Below are 22,777 nucleotides of genomic sequence, written 5' to 3'. Positions count from 1 at the left end.
CCCAATGAACGGCGCTGTCAATCATCCTTATTGCCTTTGTCGAACAGACTTTTACGCAGGTAAGAGCTCACGCTGTCCTCACTTTTAGGATCGACGAGCGTCAGGCCGACACAATCTGGTTGTGTAGGAGACTATCATCGTGATGCCCACGTTGGAACCATTGGATTACCATGATTACGGAAGAAATATTCATACCAGGACTGAAGCAAATGTGGCCATTTCTATGTTTGTACCGGGCAAGTACCGACATTTTTCAACACGAGCTAGCGGAAAATACTGCAAATTCGTCCAAGGTAAGCAAAGGGTTGGGGATCGCATTTTTAACTTTGACTAAACTGTCTCGGAGTTAAGGCAAGCTAAAAGTAGACCATTTCGGGCTCTGTATTTGGTGTACATGTGACGTTTTGAAAAGAGTAAAAAAGCGACCACTTATTAAGCTATTGCTGAAGTATACCGCTTGAATCATGTACCAATACACAAGGTATTGGTACATGAGATCAGGTATATTGTCTTAGTACCTATACTTTAAGCTATGAGGTTGATTGGAGCATATAATATTTAGTTAAGTTTACATAAAAAGTCTTGCAACAGCATTATAATTCAACTACACAAAGTGTTATTTAACTGGTTTCAAAAGTGCAAATTTTAGGTACATGTAGACCTCAGTGCCGTACTATTACGCTGACTTTCGTATTCGACGAGGAGGACGATTTCGACCTCCTGGTTTGTTTACAAACAGAGAGGTAGACAAAAGACCATTCCGCTTGTCCAAACACTCAAGTATCACAAGGATGGTCCACAATAGCGTGATTCACGTAACCTGAATAGGGATTAAAAAGCTGTCATGTAGAACCATGTGCTTCTATTGTCCAATTTGCCATCAAGATTTCATATGGAAACAGTTCAGACTATAGTTCACCACGTAAACTTATGGCTCAAAATTCGGACCGCTTCGCCAATAAGTTTACTGCTTTCTATGTTTTGAAATTTGTTGACGTTTTAACGATCCGCGATTCCCGGTCGCTTATTTTAGCCGTGTCACGTCACATGCATGACGCTGGTGGGTACCAACCAAACTTCAGAAAAAAAAACCTCGATCGTCGATAACGATGTGATATGGGACTTGCATAGGATTACACAGAGATATTTCTTGCCAAAATTTGACCATTTCTAGGCAAGTTGGCCCTACTTTGTCTGCGTTATATGAAAAAGGACAGTCTTAAGTAAGTATAAGTGCAACGCTTTTGATGTTTTGGGAGACTGGGAGGGTTCAGAACAAAAAATGATGGAGCCTATTCTTGACTGTGTAATATTCCTTCAACCAGTTGCCGTGCGGTAACAGTCTTATACGATGGACAGATAGTATCAGTTTGTGAATGAGGACATCGTATAAGTTCCTTGTTGTACTAAGTTCAGACCCAGTACACGATCGTGTCAGAAATTAATATTTTGTTCTGGGGTCTGATTATTCGGACTAGATAGACCTAATTGTGTAAGACAAAAACCGTCAGACACAAAACAGACATGTTTGACCTTTAAAAGAGCATAACTTCCCTATACTTTGTCGTATTGGGGTACTTTTTGCATCATTGGCTTTCTTTTTCAATGCTCTTTCAAGCTTCCAGTGATACCAAATTTGTGGGGGGTTGGTAAAAAAAATCCACTGAACTCGCTATTATAAGATCGTACATTATGACTTTAATCAGCTTACCTGTTTAAGATCCCGTTACATCATTATTATTCCCACAGGTTCAGAGATTAGTGATTCACAACGATTACTCCATTCCCTTCTTTTATTGTACAATTTGCCTTGATCTTGTTGTAAGCTTTCTTTCAATATCGACCAGTATCGACGCAATCAGTTTATTTACGTCGGTGTTTCTAATTAAAGTTACGAAAATCTCCCTATAACATCAATCATCCCCATTTTTTTTTTTTTTATACTAATAATGCTTTATCTCTGGATTGCGAAATCAGAGCATATAGACTGCAAATAAATATGAAGAAATATATTGAAGAAATAGTTGATGACTTATTTTAATGCAAAAAAAATAAAGAAATCAAACACTCTGGGCGTGCCGTTTCGTCATCACTTTGGAGGAAAACATTTGAACTAATGACATCGACTGCTACATTTTTTTTCGAGGGAAGTCAGCGGCCCCCCCCCCCAACTCAACACAAAAGTTGACAACCATGAGATCGAGAGTTACCAAATTGCGCAGAAAAGGGGTAGCCAGTAGGCCTACCAGTAGCAAGGACCGCGAAATTGGCAAAATATGGGGTTCTTTTTTTAGTATTTAATTTGCACTGTCCGTGAAATTTGACAGTGAAATCAGTAAAATAGGAGTAGTAGGCTATTTAATTTACACTGTCCGCGAAATTTGGATTAAAAGGGAGCTAAAGGCCTGGGGGGCACTCAACACAAATGACCATACGGGTATGCTCCCCGGAAAGACCCCCTTTTGGGTTTCGCAGCTCCGAAAGACCCCCTATGTTTGACCAAAATAAAGCTCCGAAAGACCCTTGATTTTGATAATTTCAGCTCTAAAAGACCCCAAAATTGCTCATTCCTCATATTTACACAGCCGTGACGTTAGTCACGGCTGTGTCTTTTTTCTTACAGGTTCTTTCTTTACACAGCCGTGACGTTAGTCACGGCTGTGTCTTTTTTCTTACAGGTTCTTTCTTTCTTCTTTACACAGCCGTGACGTTAGTCACGGCTGTGTCTTTTTTCTTACAGGATCTTCTTCTTCTTTCTTCTTTCTGTCAACCATTACATTTGCTCTAGCACTCACATGCTTATATCGATTTTGACTTAACTTGGTCACAATGATCATTGATCGTGCCCCTACATGTCACATGAAACTTGTGGGGTCAAAGGTCACGCAGGGGACATAGGGGTCAAAAACGTGATTTCAACTAAAAATGCATCTTCTCCTACAGATTACGTACGACAGTGACGCCACTTGCACACATGCGTTGTTATTAACCAGTGTCTATATGGTGTACACAGATTTGGGGTCAAAGGTCATTAAGGGGTCACTTCCGGTATAAAACGAAATACTTTCAAATTTTTTTATTAGCTAAGGAAAACATAGGACAGTAACGGTATATTCACATATGAGTTGCAGTTACCCAATGTATATGTGGTATTTTTTTATTTGGGGTCAAAGGTCATTAAGGGGTCACTTCCGGAATAAAACGAAATACCTTTAAAAATGCATCTTCTCCCACAAATTACGTAGGACAGTGACACCACTTGCACACATGCATTGCTATTACCCAGTGTCAATGTGGTGTACACAGATTTGGGGTCAAAGGTAATTAAGGGGCCACTTCCGGTATAAATTGAAATATCATCAAAAAAATGTATTAGATAGGAAGAACATAGGAGAGTAATGGTATGTTCACACATGAATTGTGTTTAACCAATGTATATATGATATTTTTTATTTGGGGTCAAAGGTCATTAAGTGGTCATTTCCGGTATAAAACGAAATACCTTTAAAATGCATCTTCTCCCACAAATTACTCAGGACAGTGATGCCACTTACACACATGCATTGTTATTACCCAGTGTTTATGGGGTGTAAACAGATTTGGGGTCAAAGGTCATTAAGGGGCCACTTCCGGTCTGAGACGAAAAACGTTCAAACTGCCCCTTCTGCCACAAATAACATGGCAAAATAATGCCACGTGCACGCATACATTGACATTAGCCAATGCCTATGGGGTTTTCATACATTTTGGGGTCAAAGGTCATTAAGAGGTCACAACACGGCTGTGTTCGTGGTCTTAGACCACAGCTAAGTCTAGTTCTTTACACAGCCGTGACGTTAGTCACGGCTGTGTCTTTTTTCTACAGGTTCTTCTTTCTTTCTTTCTTCTTTCTTTCTTCTTTCTTCTTTCTGTCAACCATTACATTTGCTCTAGCACTCACATGCTTACATCGATTTTGACCTAACTTGGTCACAATGATCATTGACCGTGCCCCTACATGTCACATGAAACTTGTGGGGTCAAAGGTCACGCAGGGGTCATAGGGGTCAAAAACGTGATTTCGACTCAAAATGCATCTTCTCCTACAAATTACGTAGAACAGTGACGTCACTTACACACATGCATTGTAATTGCCCAGTGTCTATAAGGTGTACACAGATTTGAGGTCAAAGGTCATTAAGGGGTCACTTCCGGTATAAAACGGAATACCTTCAAAAAACTTTATTATGTAAGGAAAACATAGGACAATAACGGTATGTTCACATATGAGTTGCAGTTATCCAATGTATATGTGGTATTTTTTTATTTGGGGTCAAAGGTCATTAAGGGGTCACTTCCGGTATAAAACGAAATACCTTTAAAATGCATCTTCTCCCACAAATTACGTAGGACAGTGACACCACTTGCACACATGCATTGTTATTAACCAGTGTCAATGTGGTGTACACAGATTTGGGGTCAAAGGCCATTAAGGGGTCACTTCCGGTATAAATCGAATTATTTTCAAAAAAATTTATTAGCTAAGAAAAACATAGGAGAGTGATGGTATGTTCACACATGAATTGTGTTTTCCCAATGTATATATTGTATTTGTTTATTTGGGGTCATAGGTCATTAAGGGGTCATTTCCGGTTTGAGACAAAAAACTTTCAAAATGCCCCTTCTGCCACAAATAACATCGCAAAGTGATGCCACGTACACACATACATTGACATTAGCCAATGTCTATGGGGTTTTCATATATTATGTGGTCAAAGGTCATTAAGGGGTAACAACACGGCTGTGTTCGTGGTCTTAGACCACAGCTAAGTCTAGTTACACAGCCGTGACGTTAGTCACGGCTGTGTCTTTTTTCTTACAGGTTCTTTACACAGCCGTGACGTTAGTCACGGCTGTGTCTTTTTTCTTACAGGATCTTCTTCTTCTTTCTTCTTTCTGTCAACCATTACATTTGCTCTAGCACTCACATGCTTATATCGATTTTGACTTAACTTGGCCACAATGATCATTGACCATGCCCCTACATGTCACATGAAACTCTCGGGGTCAAAGGTCACGTAGGGGTCACAGAGGTCAAAAACGTGATTTCAACTAAAATGCATCTTCTCCCACAACTTACGTATGACAGCAAACCCACTTGCACACGTGCATTGCTATTACCCAGTGTCTATGTGGTGTACACATATTTGGGGTCAAAGGTCATTAAGGGGTCACTTCCGGTATAAAACGAAAAACCTTCAAAAATTTTTATTAGCTGAGTAAAACATAGCACAGTAACGGTATCTTCACATATGATCTGCAGTTACCCAATGTATATGTGGTATTTTTTTATTTGAGGTCAAAGTTCATTAAGGGGTCACTTCCGGTATAAAAAGAAATACCTTTAAAATGCATCTTCTTCCACAAATTAAGTGGGACAGAGACGCCACTTGCACACATGCATTGTTACTACCCAGTGTCTATGGGGTGTACAAAGATTTGGGGTCAAAGGTCATTAAGGGGTCACTTCCGGTATAAAACGAAATACCTTCAAAAATTTTTATTAGCTAAGTAAAACATGGGACAGTAACGGTATGTTCACATATGATCTGCAGTCACCCAATGTATATGTGGTATTTTTTTGTTTCGGGTCAAATCACATTAAGGGGTCACTTCCGGTATAAAACGAAATACCTTTAAAATGCATCTTCTTCAACAGATTATGTGGGACAGAGACGCCACTTGCACACATGTATTTTTATTACCCAGTGTCTATGGGGTGTACACAGATTTGGGGTCAAAGGTCATTAAGGGGTCACTTCCGGTATAATACGAAAAACCTTCAAAAAATTTTATTTGCTAAGAAAAACATAGGACAGTAACGGTATGTTCACACATAAATTGTGGTTACCCAGTTTATATGTGGTATTATTTTATTTGGGGTCAAAGGTCATTAAGGTGTCACTTCCGGAATAAAACGAAATACCTTTAAAATGCTTCTTCTTCCACAAATTACGTAGGACAGTGACGCCACTTGCACGCATGCATTGTTGTTATAACACAGTGTCTATATGGTGTACACACATTTCTGGTCAAAGGTCAGTAAGGGTCACTTCCGGTATAAAACGATATACCTTCAAAATACCCCCTTCTGCCACAAAAAGCATAGCAGAGTGATGCCACGTGGACACGTGCATTGACATTAGCCAATGTCTATCGGGTTTTCATATATTTTGGGGTCAAAGGTGATTAAGGGGTCACAACACGGCTGTGTTCGTGGTCTTAGACCACAGCTAAGTCTAGTTACACAGCCGTGACGTTAGTCACGGCTGTGTCTTTTTCTTACAGGTTCTTCTTCTTCTTTCTTCTTTCTTTCTGTCAACCATTACATTTGCTCTAGCACTCAAACGCTTACATCGATTTTGACCTAACTTGGTCACAATGATCATTGACCGTGCCCCTACATGTCACATGAAACTTGTGGGGTCAAAGGTCATGCAGGGGTCACAGGGTCAAAACGTGATTTCAACTAAAATGCATCTTCTCCCACAACTTACGTTGGACAGTGACCCCACTTGCACACATGCATTGTTATTACCCAGTGTCTATGTGGTGTACACAGATTTGGGGTCAAAGGTCATTAAGGGGTCACTTCCGGTATAAAACGAAAAACCTTCACACATTTTTATTAGCTAAGTAAAACATAGCACAGTAACGGTATGTTCACATATGATCTGCAGTCACCCAATGTATATGTGGTATTTTTTTTATTTGGGGTCAAAGCTCATTAAGGGGTCACTTCCGGTATAAAAAGAAATACCTTTAAAATGCATCTTCTTCCACAAATTATGTGGGACAGAGACACCACTTGCACACATGCATTGTTGTCACCCAGAGTATATGGGGTGTACACAGATTTGGGGTCAAAGGTCATTAAGGGGTCACTTCCGGTATAAAACGAAATACCTTCAAAAAATTTTATTAGCTAAGTAAAACATGGGACAGTAACGGTATGTTGACACATGATCTGCAGTCACCCAATGTATGTGTGGTATTTTTTTTATTTTGGGTCAAATCTCATTAAGGGGTCACTTCCGGTATAAAATGAAATACCTTTAAAATGCATCTTCTTCCACAGATTATGTAGGACAGTGACGCCACTTGCACACATGCATTGCTATTACCCAGTGTCTATGGGGTGTACACATATTTGGGGTCAAAGTTCATTTAGGGTTACTTCCGGTATAAAACGAAAAACCTTCAAAAATTTTTATTTGCTAAGAAAAACATAGGACAGTAACGGTATGTTCACACATGAATTGTGGTTACCCAATTCATATGTGGTATTTTTTATTTGGGGTCAAATGTCATTAAGGGGTCACTTCCGGTCTGAGACGAAAACCTTCAAAATGCCCCTTCTGCCACAAATAACATGGCAAAGTGATGCCACGTGCACACATACATTGACATTAGCCAATGTCTATGGGGTTTTCATATATTTTGGGGTCAAAGGTCATTAAGGGGTAACAACACGGCTGTGTTCGTGGTCTTGGACCACAGCTAAGTCTAGTTCTTTCTTCTTTCTTCTTTCTTCTTCTGTCAACCATTACATTTGCTCTAGCACTCACATTCTTACATCGATTTTGACCTAACTTGGTCACAATGATCATTGACCGTGCCCCTACATGTCACATGAAACTTGTGGGGTCAAAGGTCACGCAGGGGTCACAGGGGTCAAAAACGTGATTTCAACTCAAAATGCATCTTCTCCTACAAATTACGTAGGACAGTGACGCCACTTGCACACATGCATTGTAATTATCCAGTGTCTATGTTGTGTACACAGATTTGGGGTCAAAGGTCATTAAGGGGTCACTTCCGGTATAAAACGAAAAACCTTCAAAAATTTTTATTAGCTAAGTAAAACATAGCACAGTAACGGTATGTTCACATATGATCTGCAGTCACCCAATGTATATGTGGTATTTTTTTTATTTGGGGTCAAAGCTCATTAAGGGGTCACTTCCGGTATAAAACAAAATACCTTTAAAATGCATCTTCTTCCACAGATTCTGTAGGACAGTGACGCCACTTGCACACATGCATTGCCATTACCCAGTGTCTATGGGGTGTACACAGATTTGGGGTCATAGGTCATTAAGGGGTCACTTCCGGTATAAAATGAAAAACCTTCAAAATTTTTTATTTGCTAAGAAAAACATAGGACAGTAACCGTATGTTCACACATGAATTGTGGTTACCCAGTTTATATGTAGTATTATTTTATTTGGGGTCAAAGGTCATTAAGGGTCACTTCCGGTATAAAACGAAATACCTTTTAAAATGCTTCTTCTTCCACAAATTACGTAGGACAGTGACGCCACTTGCACACATGCATTGTTATAACACAGTGTCTATATGGTGTACACACATTTGGGGTCAAAGGTCAGTAAGGGGTCACTTCCGGTATAAAACGATATACCTTCAAAATGCCCCTTCTGCCACAAAAAGCATAGCAAAGTGATGCCACATGGACACGTGCATTGACATTAGCAAATGTCTATGGGGTTTTCATATATTTTGGGGTCAAAGGTGATTAAAGGGTCATAACACGGCTGTGTTCGTGGTCTTAGACCACAGCTAAATCTAGTTACACAGCCGTGACGTTAGTCACGGCTGTGTCTTTTTCTTACAGGTTCTTTCTTTCTTTCTTTCTTCTTCTTCTTCTGTCAACCATTACATTTGCTCTAGCACTCACATGCTTACATCGATTTTCACCTAACTTGGTCATAATAATCATTGACCGTGCCCCTACATGTCACATGAAACTCGTGGGGTCAAAGGTCACCCACGGGTCATAGGGGTCAAAAACGTGAATTTAACTCAAAATGCATATTCTTCTATAAATTACATAGGACAGTGATGCCACTTGCACATGTGCATTGCAATTACCCAGTGTCTATAGGGTGTACACAGATTTGGGGTCAAAGGTCATTAAGGGGTCACTTTTGGTATAAAACGAAATACCTTCAAATTGTTTTATTAGCTAAGGAAAACATAGGACAGTAACGGTATATTCACATATGAGTTGCAGTTACCCAGTGTATATGTGGTATTTTTTTTATTTGGGGTCAAAGTTCATTAAGGGGTCACTGCCGGTATAAAACTAAATACCTATAAAATGCATCTTCTCCCACAAATTACGTAGGACAGTGACACCACTTGCACACATGCATTGTTATTACACAGTGCCAATGTGGTGTACACAGATTTGGGGTCAAAGGTCATTAAGGGGTCATTTCCGGTATAAATCGAAATGTCTTCGAAAAATTTTATTAGCTAAGAAAAACATATGAGAGTGATGGTATGTTCACACATGAATTGTGTTTACCCAATGTATCTATGGTATTTTGTTATTTGTGGTCAAAGGTCATTAAGGGCTCATTTCCGGTATAAAACGAAATACCTTTAAAATGCATCTTCTCCCACAAATTACGTAGGACAGTGATGCCACTTGCACACATGCATTGATATTACACAGTGTCAATGTGGTGTACACAGATTTGGGGTCAAAGGTCATTAAGGGGTCATTTCCGGTATAAATCGAAATTTCTTCAAACATTTTTATTAGCTAAGAAAAAAATAGGAGAATGATGTTATGTTCACACATGAATTGTTATACCCAATGTATCATGTGGTATTTTTTTATAGGGTTAAAGGTAATTTAGGAGTCACTTCCGGTATAAAATGATGATAGACATGTTACGCCATCGCGCCATTTCATCTACCACAGTGGTGCTCCTCTTGAAAACGGGCTCTCCTTCAAGCACATGATACAATGGCAGCCTACTGGAAAGTACGTACGGTACCGAGAATCGCGACATGTTTGAAGGTATAAACATTGTTAAAAGGACCCAAGCCTGGTGGTGAGTGTTGACTAAAACACATTAGTAATATTTTAAGGTCACATACATGTATAATATTGAGAACCGATTGCTAATTGTAGAGGTTTATACATGTATAGACGCGTAAAAAAGTTAGCAATGTGAATCACAATTATTCACATGCATGCATGCAGTGCATGCGGTAAGCGTTGGATTCCTGCACTTAGAAGGAGGTCAGTGCCGTACTATTACGCTGACTTTCGTATTCGGCGAGGAGGACGATTTCGACCTCCTGGTTTGTTTACAAACAGAGAGGTAGACAAAAAAACCGTTCCGCTTGTCCAAACACTCAAGTATCAGAAGGATGGTCCACAATAGCGTGATTCACGTAACATGAATAGGGATTAAAAAGCTGTCACGTAGAACCATGTGCTTCTATTGTCCAATTTGCCATCAAGATTTCATATGGAAACAGTTCAGACCCAGTACACGATCATGTCAGAAATTAATATTTTGTTCTGGGTCTGATTATTCGGACTAGAAGGAGGTCATGAATATTTCTTTTTCTTTTGGTTAAGTCGGTAATTAAGGTGCACAATGTGCATATCACACGAACTGAAATGACCTGGTGACTCGCGTGAAGATTTAGTGACTTGCGAAATGCTTTGTTGCATTGCCATTGACTATGAAAAACAAAAACAAAAAAAAAGCGCAGTGATTTATACTGCGCCACGCACAGGCACAACGCTTAGACGTTGCTCCACAAGCCTCAGCACACTTTACAGGTTGTCGCTGACCACTACGGCCCCACATCATTCCACAAACCATTCAACAACAAGTCAGGGACTTTGCTGCTTCGAAGCGCACACCCTAGACATTCCACAAATAACCATCGCAACCAGGATCAGCTCCCCGAGTTTCGTACGGGTTACAACGAGACAAATTACATGTAGCAGTGAGTTCCTTGTCCAGGGGAATTTCAAGCTAACTCAATTTTTCCACGTGAGCGTATAGGCACCGCCAGGGTTCGAACCCGCAACCTCTCGTACCACAGTGAAGGCTTCCACTGTTTATGTTATGACGTTTTCAATAACTTTGGAAAACTTAAGCTTAGCTCAACTTAAAGCCATATTATAACATTTCTTTAAAAATAAATTAGTATTCATTTTCAATAAAATGTTAGCATTTACTGTCAGATATCACTGAGATATGTCGACCCCTTTTAATTTTGAGCCGAACAAGTGAGGTAAAGCAAAGAAAATCGGAATTTAGTACTACTAGCACCAATGCATGTAGTCCTGCCAGCTCAGTCTTTATCATAAACATAATGACATCTGGGCCAGAGCCAAAAATGGTCATCACTCAACCTAAAATTTAGAAATTGTTACAGGAGTGAATTTCTCCTCTGGTTCAATAGACCACTTACCAAAGATTATGAATCGGCAAAAAAAAAAGTAAAATTTGCCCGTCAATTTTGGGAATACAAGCAAAAAAATACACACGTAGCGCCCTCTCGGTGTGGCGGGACGGAATTGTTAAATTTGATGTTACTGCATATTTAAAAAAGATAGGATTTTTTTGTTTATGGTATTATAAAGGTCTTCTGTATAGACAATTTCAGCACTAAAAAAATGTCAGTGGACTTTGCAAAAATAAAGAAATAAATTAAAATATGTGTAAAATTCCGTCCCGCCACATTTTGAGGTGATTTTTTTACGTTCCGGAAGGGACGAAAAAAAAAATTTAGTCAAAACTTTCCAAAATATCAACTATTATGGTAATAAACATTCCTGAGTACATAAAAATTGAATTCATCAACTTTGCTAGGCTCAAAACCATTTTAACTTCTTCTATTTCAGGCCTTTTGTGGTAGGATGCCAGCAATAACGCTATTTTCAGGGTCTTTGGTGTAAAACACGGCGCCGCCACATTTTGAGATGCTTTTTTAAGTTCAGGAATCTATGAAAAATTTCTTTCTCAGTCAATATTTTGCAATAATTTTTCATTGGAAATGAAAGAAAAAACAATTTTGTCAGTTTTAAAGTGAATCAATTGCTTTTTTTCTTGATTTTGACATGGTGGACAAAATTCCGTCCCGCCACATTGACATGATTTAAAAAAATTAATGAACGTACTATAAAGAAGGGGGTGCATTTTATAATTCCTCCCATAACAAAAGAAGGATAGTTGAAGTTAATACCAATGTTAGAAACAAATGTTTTATCCCAGTACATTTGATAAAAATTCAACAAATGTACTGTGTTCACAAATACATGAAGTTTATCATTCCGTCCCGCCACATCAATGAATTTGTGTTACTGTGGCAACGTGTTGATTCTTAGGATTATTTTTCTTGTGTGTGAATGTAGTCTGTAACTTGCTTGTTTATATTAAGAACATAAAGAATCCATAAAATAAACAGGCACAGAGCTACAATTTTTAAGGCCTATCAAAATTCCGTCCCGCCACAAACGGGAATTTTGGCTCTGGCCCATCTACAGACCTAGGTACGACGAGTTACAGTTGCTGGAACTACAATGCATATTACTCCGGCGGTTGTAATATGGTACGATCCTCTGGCATGTGTGTGTGTCCCGCGCGCCGTGCAATGCAGTACTGTGTTGACATCGAATACACGCTCAATTCGAGTAATATTTCCATCGTGGTTTATTCAAAATCTCGGATTTTGACAAAACTACAGCGCCTGCATGTGAAGTCTTTTTTGCAGAGAATCTTTGTTTACTAAAGTACATTACAATCGTGCAAAAACAAACCTGAATTTAAAATTTTTTGAGGGCGTTCTTCTCTGCAAATGTTATAATATGGCTTTAACTAAATCTTAAATAAATCTTCAAAAGTCTTGACAAAATTGTGGCCTCTGTTATATAAATATCATATCAGCCCACCCCCACCCCCACAAATTACTCATCATACAGAAATGTTTGCAGCCGATGCTCAGAACCAGGACAGTGAAACTGATGTAGTGAATCAATATTCATTACCTCCTAAGTGCAGGAATCCAACGCTTACCTGTGCATGCAGCATGTATGTAGGTATGCCAGGCAAATCTTACCACATGCTACATGTAGTCAGCCAAATTCGCCTAGAACACACCTGGGGGGGGGCACATCAAAAAAATTTGGTGGGTATGCTCCCCCGGATATTTGAGGTGGTGGGTCTTGGGAGCTGACGCTTTTGGAGCTGTGAGCAGTCAAAATCTAGGGTCTTTCTTGGCTAAGCTACGTATAATATGACGGGCAAACCTTAGTAGTTAATACATTCTTATCTTATCTTATATTTTTAAGATATTTGAAAAAATAAAAGTACACACGCGTACAGCCATACAAGGCTACTCTACGTGTCCATATAGCGAGGCTATCATGCGTATAACTGCTTACTACCTATGTTCCACGATGTACACAAACTTGATAATTTTTCTATAGTATGTACGGTAATATTAGACTCATCATGATTTACACTTTGCTAATTCCAAAGTTCAATATTATTTAAAACCCCATTTCTTTTCAATTTTGCCTCATTTTAGGCAGTTACTTGGGTCCACCAAAATGGTTCGCGACCTTTTCACAAATCAAGTGGGACGGTCCATTCTCAACTTATTCAGCAAAAAAAATCTGTCCTGCCATTTCAATTGTTATACCGTTCCGGTTATTGGACAGGGTCCATAGGTGACCGGTTTTTTTTTTTCGTAATTAGGTTAAGCTCCGTGAGGTGTGTGCGATTACGCTTTACATTATTCCGAGCATTATTTGTATTTTTTCCTAAACAATGACATTAAAATTATGGATTTCGATCTTATTTCAACTGCTTTCATCGATACAATGTAATTGAGTTTTGTTTAGGGACCGTTCACAAACACTATAGGGGGCATGATGCAAAAAATTAATTGCAAAATTTTTTGCCCCCCCCTTTTTGAGATCTCAAAATGAAAATTATGGGTCAACCCCATAGAAATGTATATAAACTCAATTTTTGCCCCCCCCTCTTTTGAGATCTCAAAAATTTCAGGCCCCCCTTTCTGACATGAAAATTATGGGTCAGGATTTGCTTGACATTTTCAGATAAAGTGACTTTACAAGAATTGTTTTCAGTTACCTAAGGGAGTGTTCATAAATACTTAGGTGGGGGTTGTTGGGAAAGTTGGAACCTTGGACATCAAAAATTTTGGAATGAATTTGCGCGAAGTACAACAAATTTGGCACTTTTATAGGCCTACAGGCATCCACAATGGGGGATGATTGTATGGACCACCCCCCTCTTTCAAAATATTGGGTGGGAATTTATCCTCCCCCAGTATCTACGCCTATATGGTCATTAACTTATTAGCTAAAAATTACAATTTGAAGTTATACTCATTGCAGTCATAGTGATAATACACCAAAATTGTAAAGTGTACACGTACACATTTTGTTGATTTGAAGCTTGAGAGTAGGCCCCTACACAATTGATGAATACTTAACAATAATGCACGAGGAGCGCACAAAAAAATTTAGAATGCACGCATGCCTTCTACCTGATTAGATTTTCAGGTCATTTTGGGGTCATCCAGGGTCATCTGAGGTCAAATTACTAATAACTGTTGTATGGGCATGAAATTTGGTGGGTACAGTCAACATTTAGAGTCAAATTTTTGGAAGGTCATTTTGGGGTCATCCAGGGCTCAGATGAGGTCAAATTACTAAAAACTATTGTATAGGCATGAAACTTTGTGGATTCAGCCAAGATTTACATGTAGAGCCAAATTTTTGGAAGGTCATTTAGAGGTCGATCTTCATGGGTTGTTGCAGGTTCATTTACTTAAAAGTTATCGCGAAAGCAGGCGGTCACAAAAGCAGGCGAGACTCATGGTTCGAGAACCGCCTTGTTTCAGTTCTTGCAGAGAATTACATCTTCTTTGATGAGATGCTATTTAGAATCAGGTGACGTTGGAGTGTGGAAATTTAGGCATGTAAAAAGTTGAGAAAATAGGAAAATTTGAGCTTTGACCTCTGCTAACAGTATCTATGTGTGCCATCAAAATCCCAAAAACTTGTTGCTGCAAAATTAAACTTATCCCAAGTCCAGTATTAATATAATTTTAATGTACAATCCTGATGAATCTATTTGCGGAAAGTCCACTTTTCACAAAATCGCCCACCCCCCCAAAAAAATCCTGTGTACGGGCCTGCCCAAGTCTGAACAAGTTTGAAATTAAAGACCTCCATGGTTATGATGCTTAGAAGTTTGCACGAGGGCACTTTTGATCAAAACATTGGATTTGCTGGGATTTTTGCGCTATCAAAGATCCCATTTTTTTTCCCCCTTGGTTTTTGTGATGTAATCATTTTGTACTTCAAAAAATGCAAAATGCAGATTGGGATGATGATGATGGCTCACAATGTTATACATGTACATTATGCACCTCCAAAGTTTATCATTTGTAAGTAAGGCTCAGAGAGGCTGAGATTTCATGATTTTTTTAAGGTGAATGAGGGCGCTGTGCGCTCATACTGTATATAATGTATGTGAGTTGTTGGTGTTAATAATACCAAAATAATTTTAAACTTTTTTGTATCACAGATGCGTACATAATAAGTAAGATTGGCTCTTAAAATCTTATGAAATGTATCTTCCATTCGTGAACTTCATGCACACATTCAATATGCGATCTTTAGTATGTGAACTTACGTGGTGATTACATGTGCTTGTTTGCGTGTTACGAAACGGGACGCATAAGCGGATTATTTATGTGAGTGATTGGAACAATCATGTTTAAATTGTAATTTAATTTTTATTTTCCCTTCATTCACAGGCTAAAATACATGTCTTTCCTTCAGCATCAGCAACATTTGCAAAAGGTGTTTAGGATGTGTGGCAGAGATTTCCGTAGGCCTGGATCAAAGTTGCCTGGAACAAGTTTTGACAGTAAGGGTGTGGATAAGTTATCAAACATCACTTGGAATACAAAACTGTTGCAATACTGCAATGTTGACATTACACATAACAACATTCACCCACCACGGTTTTGTCATAACTGCCATCGATTTATGAGAACATGTGAAAAGAAGGAAGCATGTAGAGAGACGTGGATATCAAGTCGCACATCATCAGCCTATAATGGTGAGTTGCTTGATAAGCCTACCTTCAAATACCAGTGGGCTATATCAAAGCCAAAATGACTTTTTTGGTTATTTTTGTTTCTAAACAGTTTTTTTTGTCCTATATAATCTATCTTAACATGAAATGACAAAATTTTTGGCCTCGTGTCCGAGAAAAAAGTGTGCAGCGCCTCTTGTATCACCATACCTCATCAAGGCCCAAGATAACAAAATCATTAAAATCCAAATGTAAACATGAACAGGGTATTTAACATATGCGTACATTGTAATACATTGCAAAAAATTGCAATACTGATCTACCGAAAAACGAAGCTGGAGTTCTCGAGTAAGGTGAGTGTCTGCCATGTAAACGTCACACTGCAGGCACATAACACAAAGAAAGAATTTAAACTGGGCGCCCATAACGGTCACGGATATCTGGTTTAGCAATATGCACAAGCATGTATGATGTAGTAAATGTTCCAAAAAATTAAGTCCCCCCTGACATATTTGGGCATAACTAAAAAACTGTTAGGCCCCTTAAGTTGATTTAAAGTGTGAAATGTAGCCTGATTAGTTACACATTACATGTGCGGTACTTTTTTGTTCAACATTTTGTCATTATGGTTTAAATCATGGCTGAGTGGTTATTGTCAATTGAATGTGATTAGCCAGGTTTCGAATGCACTGCTGGTCCAGGTGATTGGTGATTCCATGGAGGAATTGAACGAGTGACTGTAGTGCACTGCCAAGCCCCAGACTGTAACTCCATTGGACATCTCTGAGACCATCTGAAGCAAGCTGGAAACAAGAATGTAAATGACAACACAACACTGCAAGGGTTGCTGAGAATACTGCAACGTGCATGGAGTCACCTGCACAGCAATGCATTCGAAACCTGGTCAATAGAATGCAGAATCGTTGCAATGAAGGTGGACCAACACATTACTTAAAAGGAAAACAAAACTTTCACATTGCACAAGTCACTTTGAACCTTTGTAATCTTTCACATCCAGGGTCAGAATTTTGTTTCACAGTGCGAGAATCAATCTTGATTCTTGCAGAATAAATTTGCGGTAATCATTTGATTCTTGCAAATCAACTTCTGTGTAAGCTACAAAAGTTTATGAGAATTTACTTTGATTCATGCAAATCTGTTTGCCAGAATGTTTCCGAGAATCAATTCTCGCCAAAATTCTGACCCTGATTTCCCACTTCTGAATATGATGTTTGTGTTTGTTCATAATGTAGTATTATTATCTTTTGTTTTTATACAGACTGCCCAAGTTGACCAGACAAACCAGGACACTACATGTAGTCTCTATTATATTATGATACTCAGGAACCATTCTGACGTTCAGAAAATACTTTCCAGCATCAAACATTCCATATGAAGCAGATTATGTTTTGTGCATGGATTTGGTAATAGCATTTGCCAATATTGTTGATCAAAGAGGCAGCAGGATTCCAAAGGATCACAGCTGCTGTGTTGTGTTCACCTTTTAGTGAAACTGAACTGTTTGGATTTTAGATTTATTCTCTCAGTAAGCAGCATCTATAGAGAGTAGAGATTGATATTTTTGATAGCATTATTTTAAAGAAGCAACAGGATTCTCAAGGATGTCATCTCTTTGTGAAACTGAACTGTTTGGATTTTAGATTTATTCATTCAATAGCATGTACAGAGATTGCACCACCTTTGCCAGTCAATGGATCATGTAAAATATCTAGATAGAGATGCTGTAGTATAGCAGGCCATTGCAGCACATGCCTGCACCCTCAAACTATGCCTATGAAGGCTAGCTGACATGAATGAATTACATCAACAAAACAAATTAAGAACTTAGTTCATTAAGTGTCTGCTAGCTCATTCATCATGTGCTGCATTCAAAACCAGTAGTAACTACATTTCAAACAAAGCAGTTGCTGCTGCTTACTCCAATAGTAATTTCAATATAGATTATCAGCACAATTTGCTGAGCAATGAAGTTTACAAGAAACTGAATGAATTCCAAATTTAAATAAGACTAAAATCATCAGAAGATAAATGTCTGTCTTTAAGTGGTGACATCAATACATTAAGGTCAGGCTTTCACTTTACTTATGGTACATTTAGAATCAGGTACATGAACCATGAAAGTACATACCTAAGCCATCGGTCATAAATACAATTAGTTATTTGTAGATGATCACACAGTTGAAAAGAGTAATGTGTTAACCATGATTGTCATAATCCGGCCTCTATTCACAATCTAAAGATCAGGCTGCACTCATGGATGAATTGAAGTGATTCTGATTTTCAATCAACAGCATCACTTTATTAGACGTCCATACATAAAAAGGCACATAATATCGAATGAATGAATGAATGCTTCGCCCGTTGTATTTTACCATGTACACCGCTCTGTTAGAACTTAGAAGACATAATAACGTCCCATGATGGTATAGAGCTGATGTTCTACTCTGATGATACACAACTGTTACATGATCTTCAATCAGTCAGAGACTTCAACTGCCATCTCCAATCTGGAACACTGCATCCATGATGTGAAAAACTGGATGTATGCAGACAATTAGATGAAACTGAGAAGCAAGACCGAATTCCTGCATATTACTTCCAAGTTCTTACGTAAAAGTAATACTATTCCAAGCCTTCATATTCTCTCGGAATCTGTTCATGCAGTTTCTTCAGCACAGAACCTTAGTGTGACCATTGATAAACACCTTAGTATATCCGTTCATGTGCATAAAATCTGCAAAGCATCTAACTTCGCTCTACGCTAAATTGGTCAAGTTCGAAAGTACCTCGATCATGCATCCACTGAGAAACTCTTCCATGCCTTCCTGAGTTCACTCTTAGACAGCAGCTGCAATAGCATAATTCTTTATGGACTACGCATTATGAAATCGGTAACTACAGGAAGTGCAGAACACTGCAGCTAGGATGGTACCTCGTGTGAGAAAGTATGAACATATAACACTGGTTCTGCAACAGCTTCTTTGGTTACCAGTACGGAAGTGTATTATTATACATAAGATCTTGCTAATAACTTACAAATCACTAAATGGGTTTGCACCGGACTATATCTCTTAGTTGAGTCTGGAATACAAGTACACTCGCTCGCTCAGGTCCGGTGCCAAATTCTTACTCCAGTGAAGACATTTAAATTGTATGGAAGCTGCCTTTACAAATCAAATGTTCTATGTCAGTGACTAGTTTTAAAGCATCTTTAAATTAAAAACATATTGTTTTCATTTTAATTATGTGTTTCAGTGTTTTTACCTGCTATGTATTGGCTATTGAACTGTGCTGTTTTATATATGATTGTTTTACTTGCTGAGTTGTTGTATTTTTCATGTTATGCTTTTTATTACTCATGTACCGGAATGTTATGCAAGGCCCACTGACTGGCTCCCTGGAATCATGTCAGTCCTAAGCTTCCCCTGATGCTACTGATTGTGTGTGCATGAGAGAGGTCACACTTTGTGCAATGTTTTTTGTATTTAAAGAATGTATTATGTGTTACTTTGTATGTGAGGTACACCGACTGTCCCATCATCAGTGCTCAGTCGGTGGGCTTCTCATACATGATCATATTTTTACTGCCCTTTATAAGAAATATTTCCTTATAAATGTCTTAATTGCTATATTGTGTATAAATTTACTCGATTTGGTCCTGCGCCATGAGTTGGGATACCTAATTTGGCGGTGGAATAACACTTTTCCACTTTAAGTGATGATTATGTCATATTTTCCATAATACTAGTTATACAATAATAAAGTTTGTGTCATTTTAAAGAGTAATCTATACTCTTTCCATAGCAATAAATAAATGCTTAAGAAAACAAGCCTCATCAAGCCATTGTAATGTTCAAAATTTCCCATGTGTTACCGAAAGGGGTCCCAACTTATGACACATGACCATATATTAATTTCGTAATTATTGTTCGATGAATGGGGGCTATGCGAGGTAAAAAAAAAAAACTGTTCCTGCTTTCTTGGAGTTGTGATAGTGGGCCTCTTGGAGTTGTGATAGTGGGCCTCTCATTTCATGATCAGTCCCAGAACAACGCCAAATATGGATTAAAAGACCTTTGACCTTGGATGTACAACAGCATGTTATGATCTAATGGGAAACTGCACATCAACAAACACCATTTCTATCAAAAAGGCAACGTCTGATATAATTTGAAACCACATAAATTACTAGAGTTGGTTCTTCTCTTGGATTTGGACCAAGCTTTAGAATATCGAATGTTGCGTTTTGAAATAAAACAAACCAGAAATTTATCACCCATAGTAAAAGATACGGCACATGTACCGAATACATGTACATACATTGGCTGACCTTGTGGATTTCCTGGCCCAGTCATGCTAACCACATAAGGAGATTATACGATTAACCTAGTGCAGCTATTGTCATAGCAGGGTATTATTATGTAATACTCCTGATCCATATTTGGCGTTCTCTTGGACTGATGATTGTTGGACTCACACAATTACTTCCTAGCAGCTATGTTGGGAAATGGTTGTGTGAACTCAGAATTGTTTCTGCTCTGTGCTGAAGTAATGTTTTTATTTGTTTCTCACATTTTGTAATTGTTGTTGCACTTATCTATTGATTGTTATTATTTGTACACATGTTGTGTGGGATGCATAGCTGTAGCTCTCAGGAGCCATATCTGTGCATCTAGCACTCATGGTATGGTGTTTGGGGGTATGTATGCGCGGTTGTATGCTGTCGTGTCCCAGCCCTTTGTTTGGATACGGTCGTGTGCATTTCACCACTCTGTTATGATCATTGATATGATTGTATGTTTTGTGTATAATTGATCTGGTTTGAATGACTTTGTAATGCTTATTTATTATTATTAATGAACAAGGCCATATAAGACAACTGCAATTGCAATTTGCAATTTCATATTATTAGATGTCAAATTCATGTAAGTTTTTGACATCAAATTTGTCTTGGGGTGTTTTACATTAAAATTATAATTGGTCATATCCTTACTTTGTCAAATGAATGGAGAATATCTGTAACAATTTCTGCATGTACATGTAGATTTATACCCGCATATCACAAAAAACAGCATTTTGAGAAAATTGCATTTGGAAATTTTCCCATTTATGTAGATTCACTGGAAATCACTAAAATCAACGTCAATCTAACATTGACCGAACTCTTAGTCCAAAAAAAAAAGTTTGTCTCCGGACAACACGCGTATAGCTTTTAAAATGAGATTTAGCACAATGCGCCAGTGCATTTTTTTAAATGATAAAATCATTGAAGTTTCCAAGAAAATTAACATTTTGGGCACAAAACAATTTCCAATCATTTCAGACAAAATGTCAAAACTAAATACTCCAAAAACTGTATCATCGTTCGCTCTGAATATCGATCTATTGAAAGAGCATACAAGTCTTGGCTCTGTGAACGAAATAGCGGGAGAATCAACTCTACTTATAATAGATCTCCGCCTTGTATAACACCATCAATTTTTACTGCTCGATTGATATGGTATACCAGAGGAAAGATCACCTTTTCACTCATTTTCATGTCATGCTGAGTAAATATTAGGGTTTCCTCAACACATAAAATGCAACTTTTTGTACTTCTACTTCGGTAATGTTTTAATATAGAATAAAACAACAGTAAATTAGTGTCGCACATCAACATTTGGGGTGCTGAATTTTGCACCATCGACATTACATTGTCACTTTGTGTGATCTTGATTTTTCAGAACTTTGCAGTTTTTAAGGGTTTGAATTAGTATTAAATATTTGAATTATTTAGCAGATGTGTAGTTTTAGGTCAGGGTTACGGTTTAGTGAGCATAGGTTTGGGGTTTAGAAGTGACAGTTAGAATAGGCAAACTACATTTTCGTAGTAAGGCATGTGTTCTGCTTCTTGCTAAACAAAAAGCCCTAAAACAGGATTGCAAAAAAAAAATCCCCGGAAAAAATCACATAGGACAGCTTTTTAGCCAAAAGGTTGAGGCAAACTTTTTTTGGCCTAATACATAATTTGTGGGCCAACATTATTAATCCATCCATTGACCCGAGTTGATCCAACCGTTAGCCAACGTTGACCCAACCATTAGCAAACCAGCTCAATGAGACAAAAAATCTTTTTTTTTAAATGAGTTATTAGTGTATACTATGCTTACATTTAGTCTTATATTACCTGGTTCTCTATTTTACAACGAAGACAAATTATTGATTACCGTACCTTAATTTTATACAAGTCATTGAGCTAATGGGGTGTTTATAGTTGAAGAAGTGTTTTTAATATAAGATATATTTTAATGACTATTAACCACCCAATTCCTTCTTTTTAGGGATATTGATCAAAGTTTCTGTAAATATTGGTAACATTTACTATAAATGTTGATTTTTTTCTTAAAAAGTAATATAAAATAGAATTCTCATTTTAAGGTTGGCACAACAACGTTAGTATGCCGACTGTCATTTTAAGATTGGCTGGCTACATTGGCTCGATGTAATGGGCATACTGACCATCATCTAAGGTTGGCACAACAACGTTGGCATGCCAACTGTCATGTTAAGATTGGCTGACTATGTTGGCATACCGACCATATTATAAGGTTAGCATAACAACGTTGGCCAGATGTTCCCAATCTAGTCATTATTTAATAAGGTTGGCATGTCAACGTTGGTTTAACATAGGCTTGGCATCGGCTTACCGACTGTGACCATACCGACCATTGTCAACGTTGGCCCAATGTTGTCTTGATATCAAACTTGAATTGATGCTGACCGTCAGTGGCGTAGTGTGGGGCACAAGCTGTGTCTTGGCA

The 22,777-nt window shown here is 38.2% G+C and overlaps 3 protein-coding genes across 3 annotated transcripts in view; 2 read left to right on the top strand and 1 right to left on the bottom strand.

The window, feature by feature from the left end:
- Positions 1-1,889, bottom strand: part of LOC140165611 (uncharacterized) — a 28,088-nt gene extending 26,199 nt beyond the window's left edge. Inside the window, exon 1 of the mRNA XM_072188894.1 lies at positions 1,712-1,889. The gene's annotated coding sequence lies outside the window, so the exon portion shown is untranslated. The remainder of the gene's footprint in view (positions 1-1,711) is intronic.
- Positions 1-22,777, top strand: part of LOC140165612 (ubiquitin-conjugating enzyme E2 T-like) — a 264,610-nt gene that overhangs the window by 20,036 nt on the left and 221,797 nt on the right. The window lies entirely within an intron of this gene.
- On the top strand, positions 9,824-21,016 carry LOC140165610 (uncharacterized). Its single transcript, XM_072188893.1, has 3 exons — positions 9,824-9,905; positions 15,673-15,980; positions 17,236-21,016. Exons 1-3 carry the CDS (start codon positions 9,862-9,864, stop codon positions 17,247-17,249), a joined length of 366 nt encoding a protein of 121 aa, XP_072044994.1. The 5' UTR covers positions 9,824-9,861; the 3' UTR covers positions 17,250-21,016.

Source organism: Amphiura filiformis, chromosome 12, assembly GCF_039555335.1.
Source record: "Amphiura filiformis chromosome 12, Afil_fr2py, whole genome shotgun sequence".
NCBI classification, from domain to species: domain Eukaryota; kingdom Metazoa; phylum Echinodermata; class Ophiuroidea; order Amphilepidida; family Amphiuridae; genus Amphiura; species Amphiura filiformis.
The sequence above is the reverse complement of the archived record's forward strand: the minus strand, read 5'-3'. Positions and strand labels throughout refer to the sequence as shown.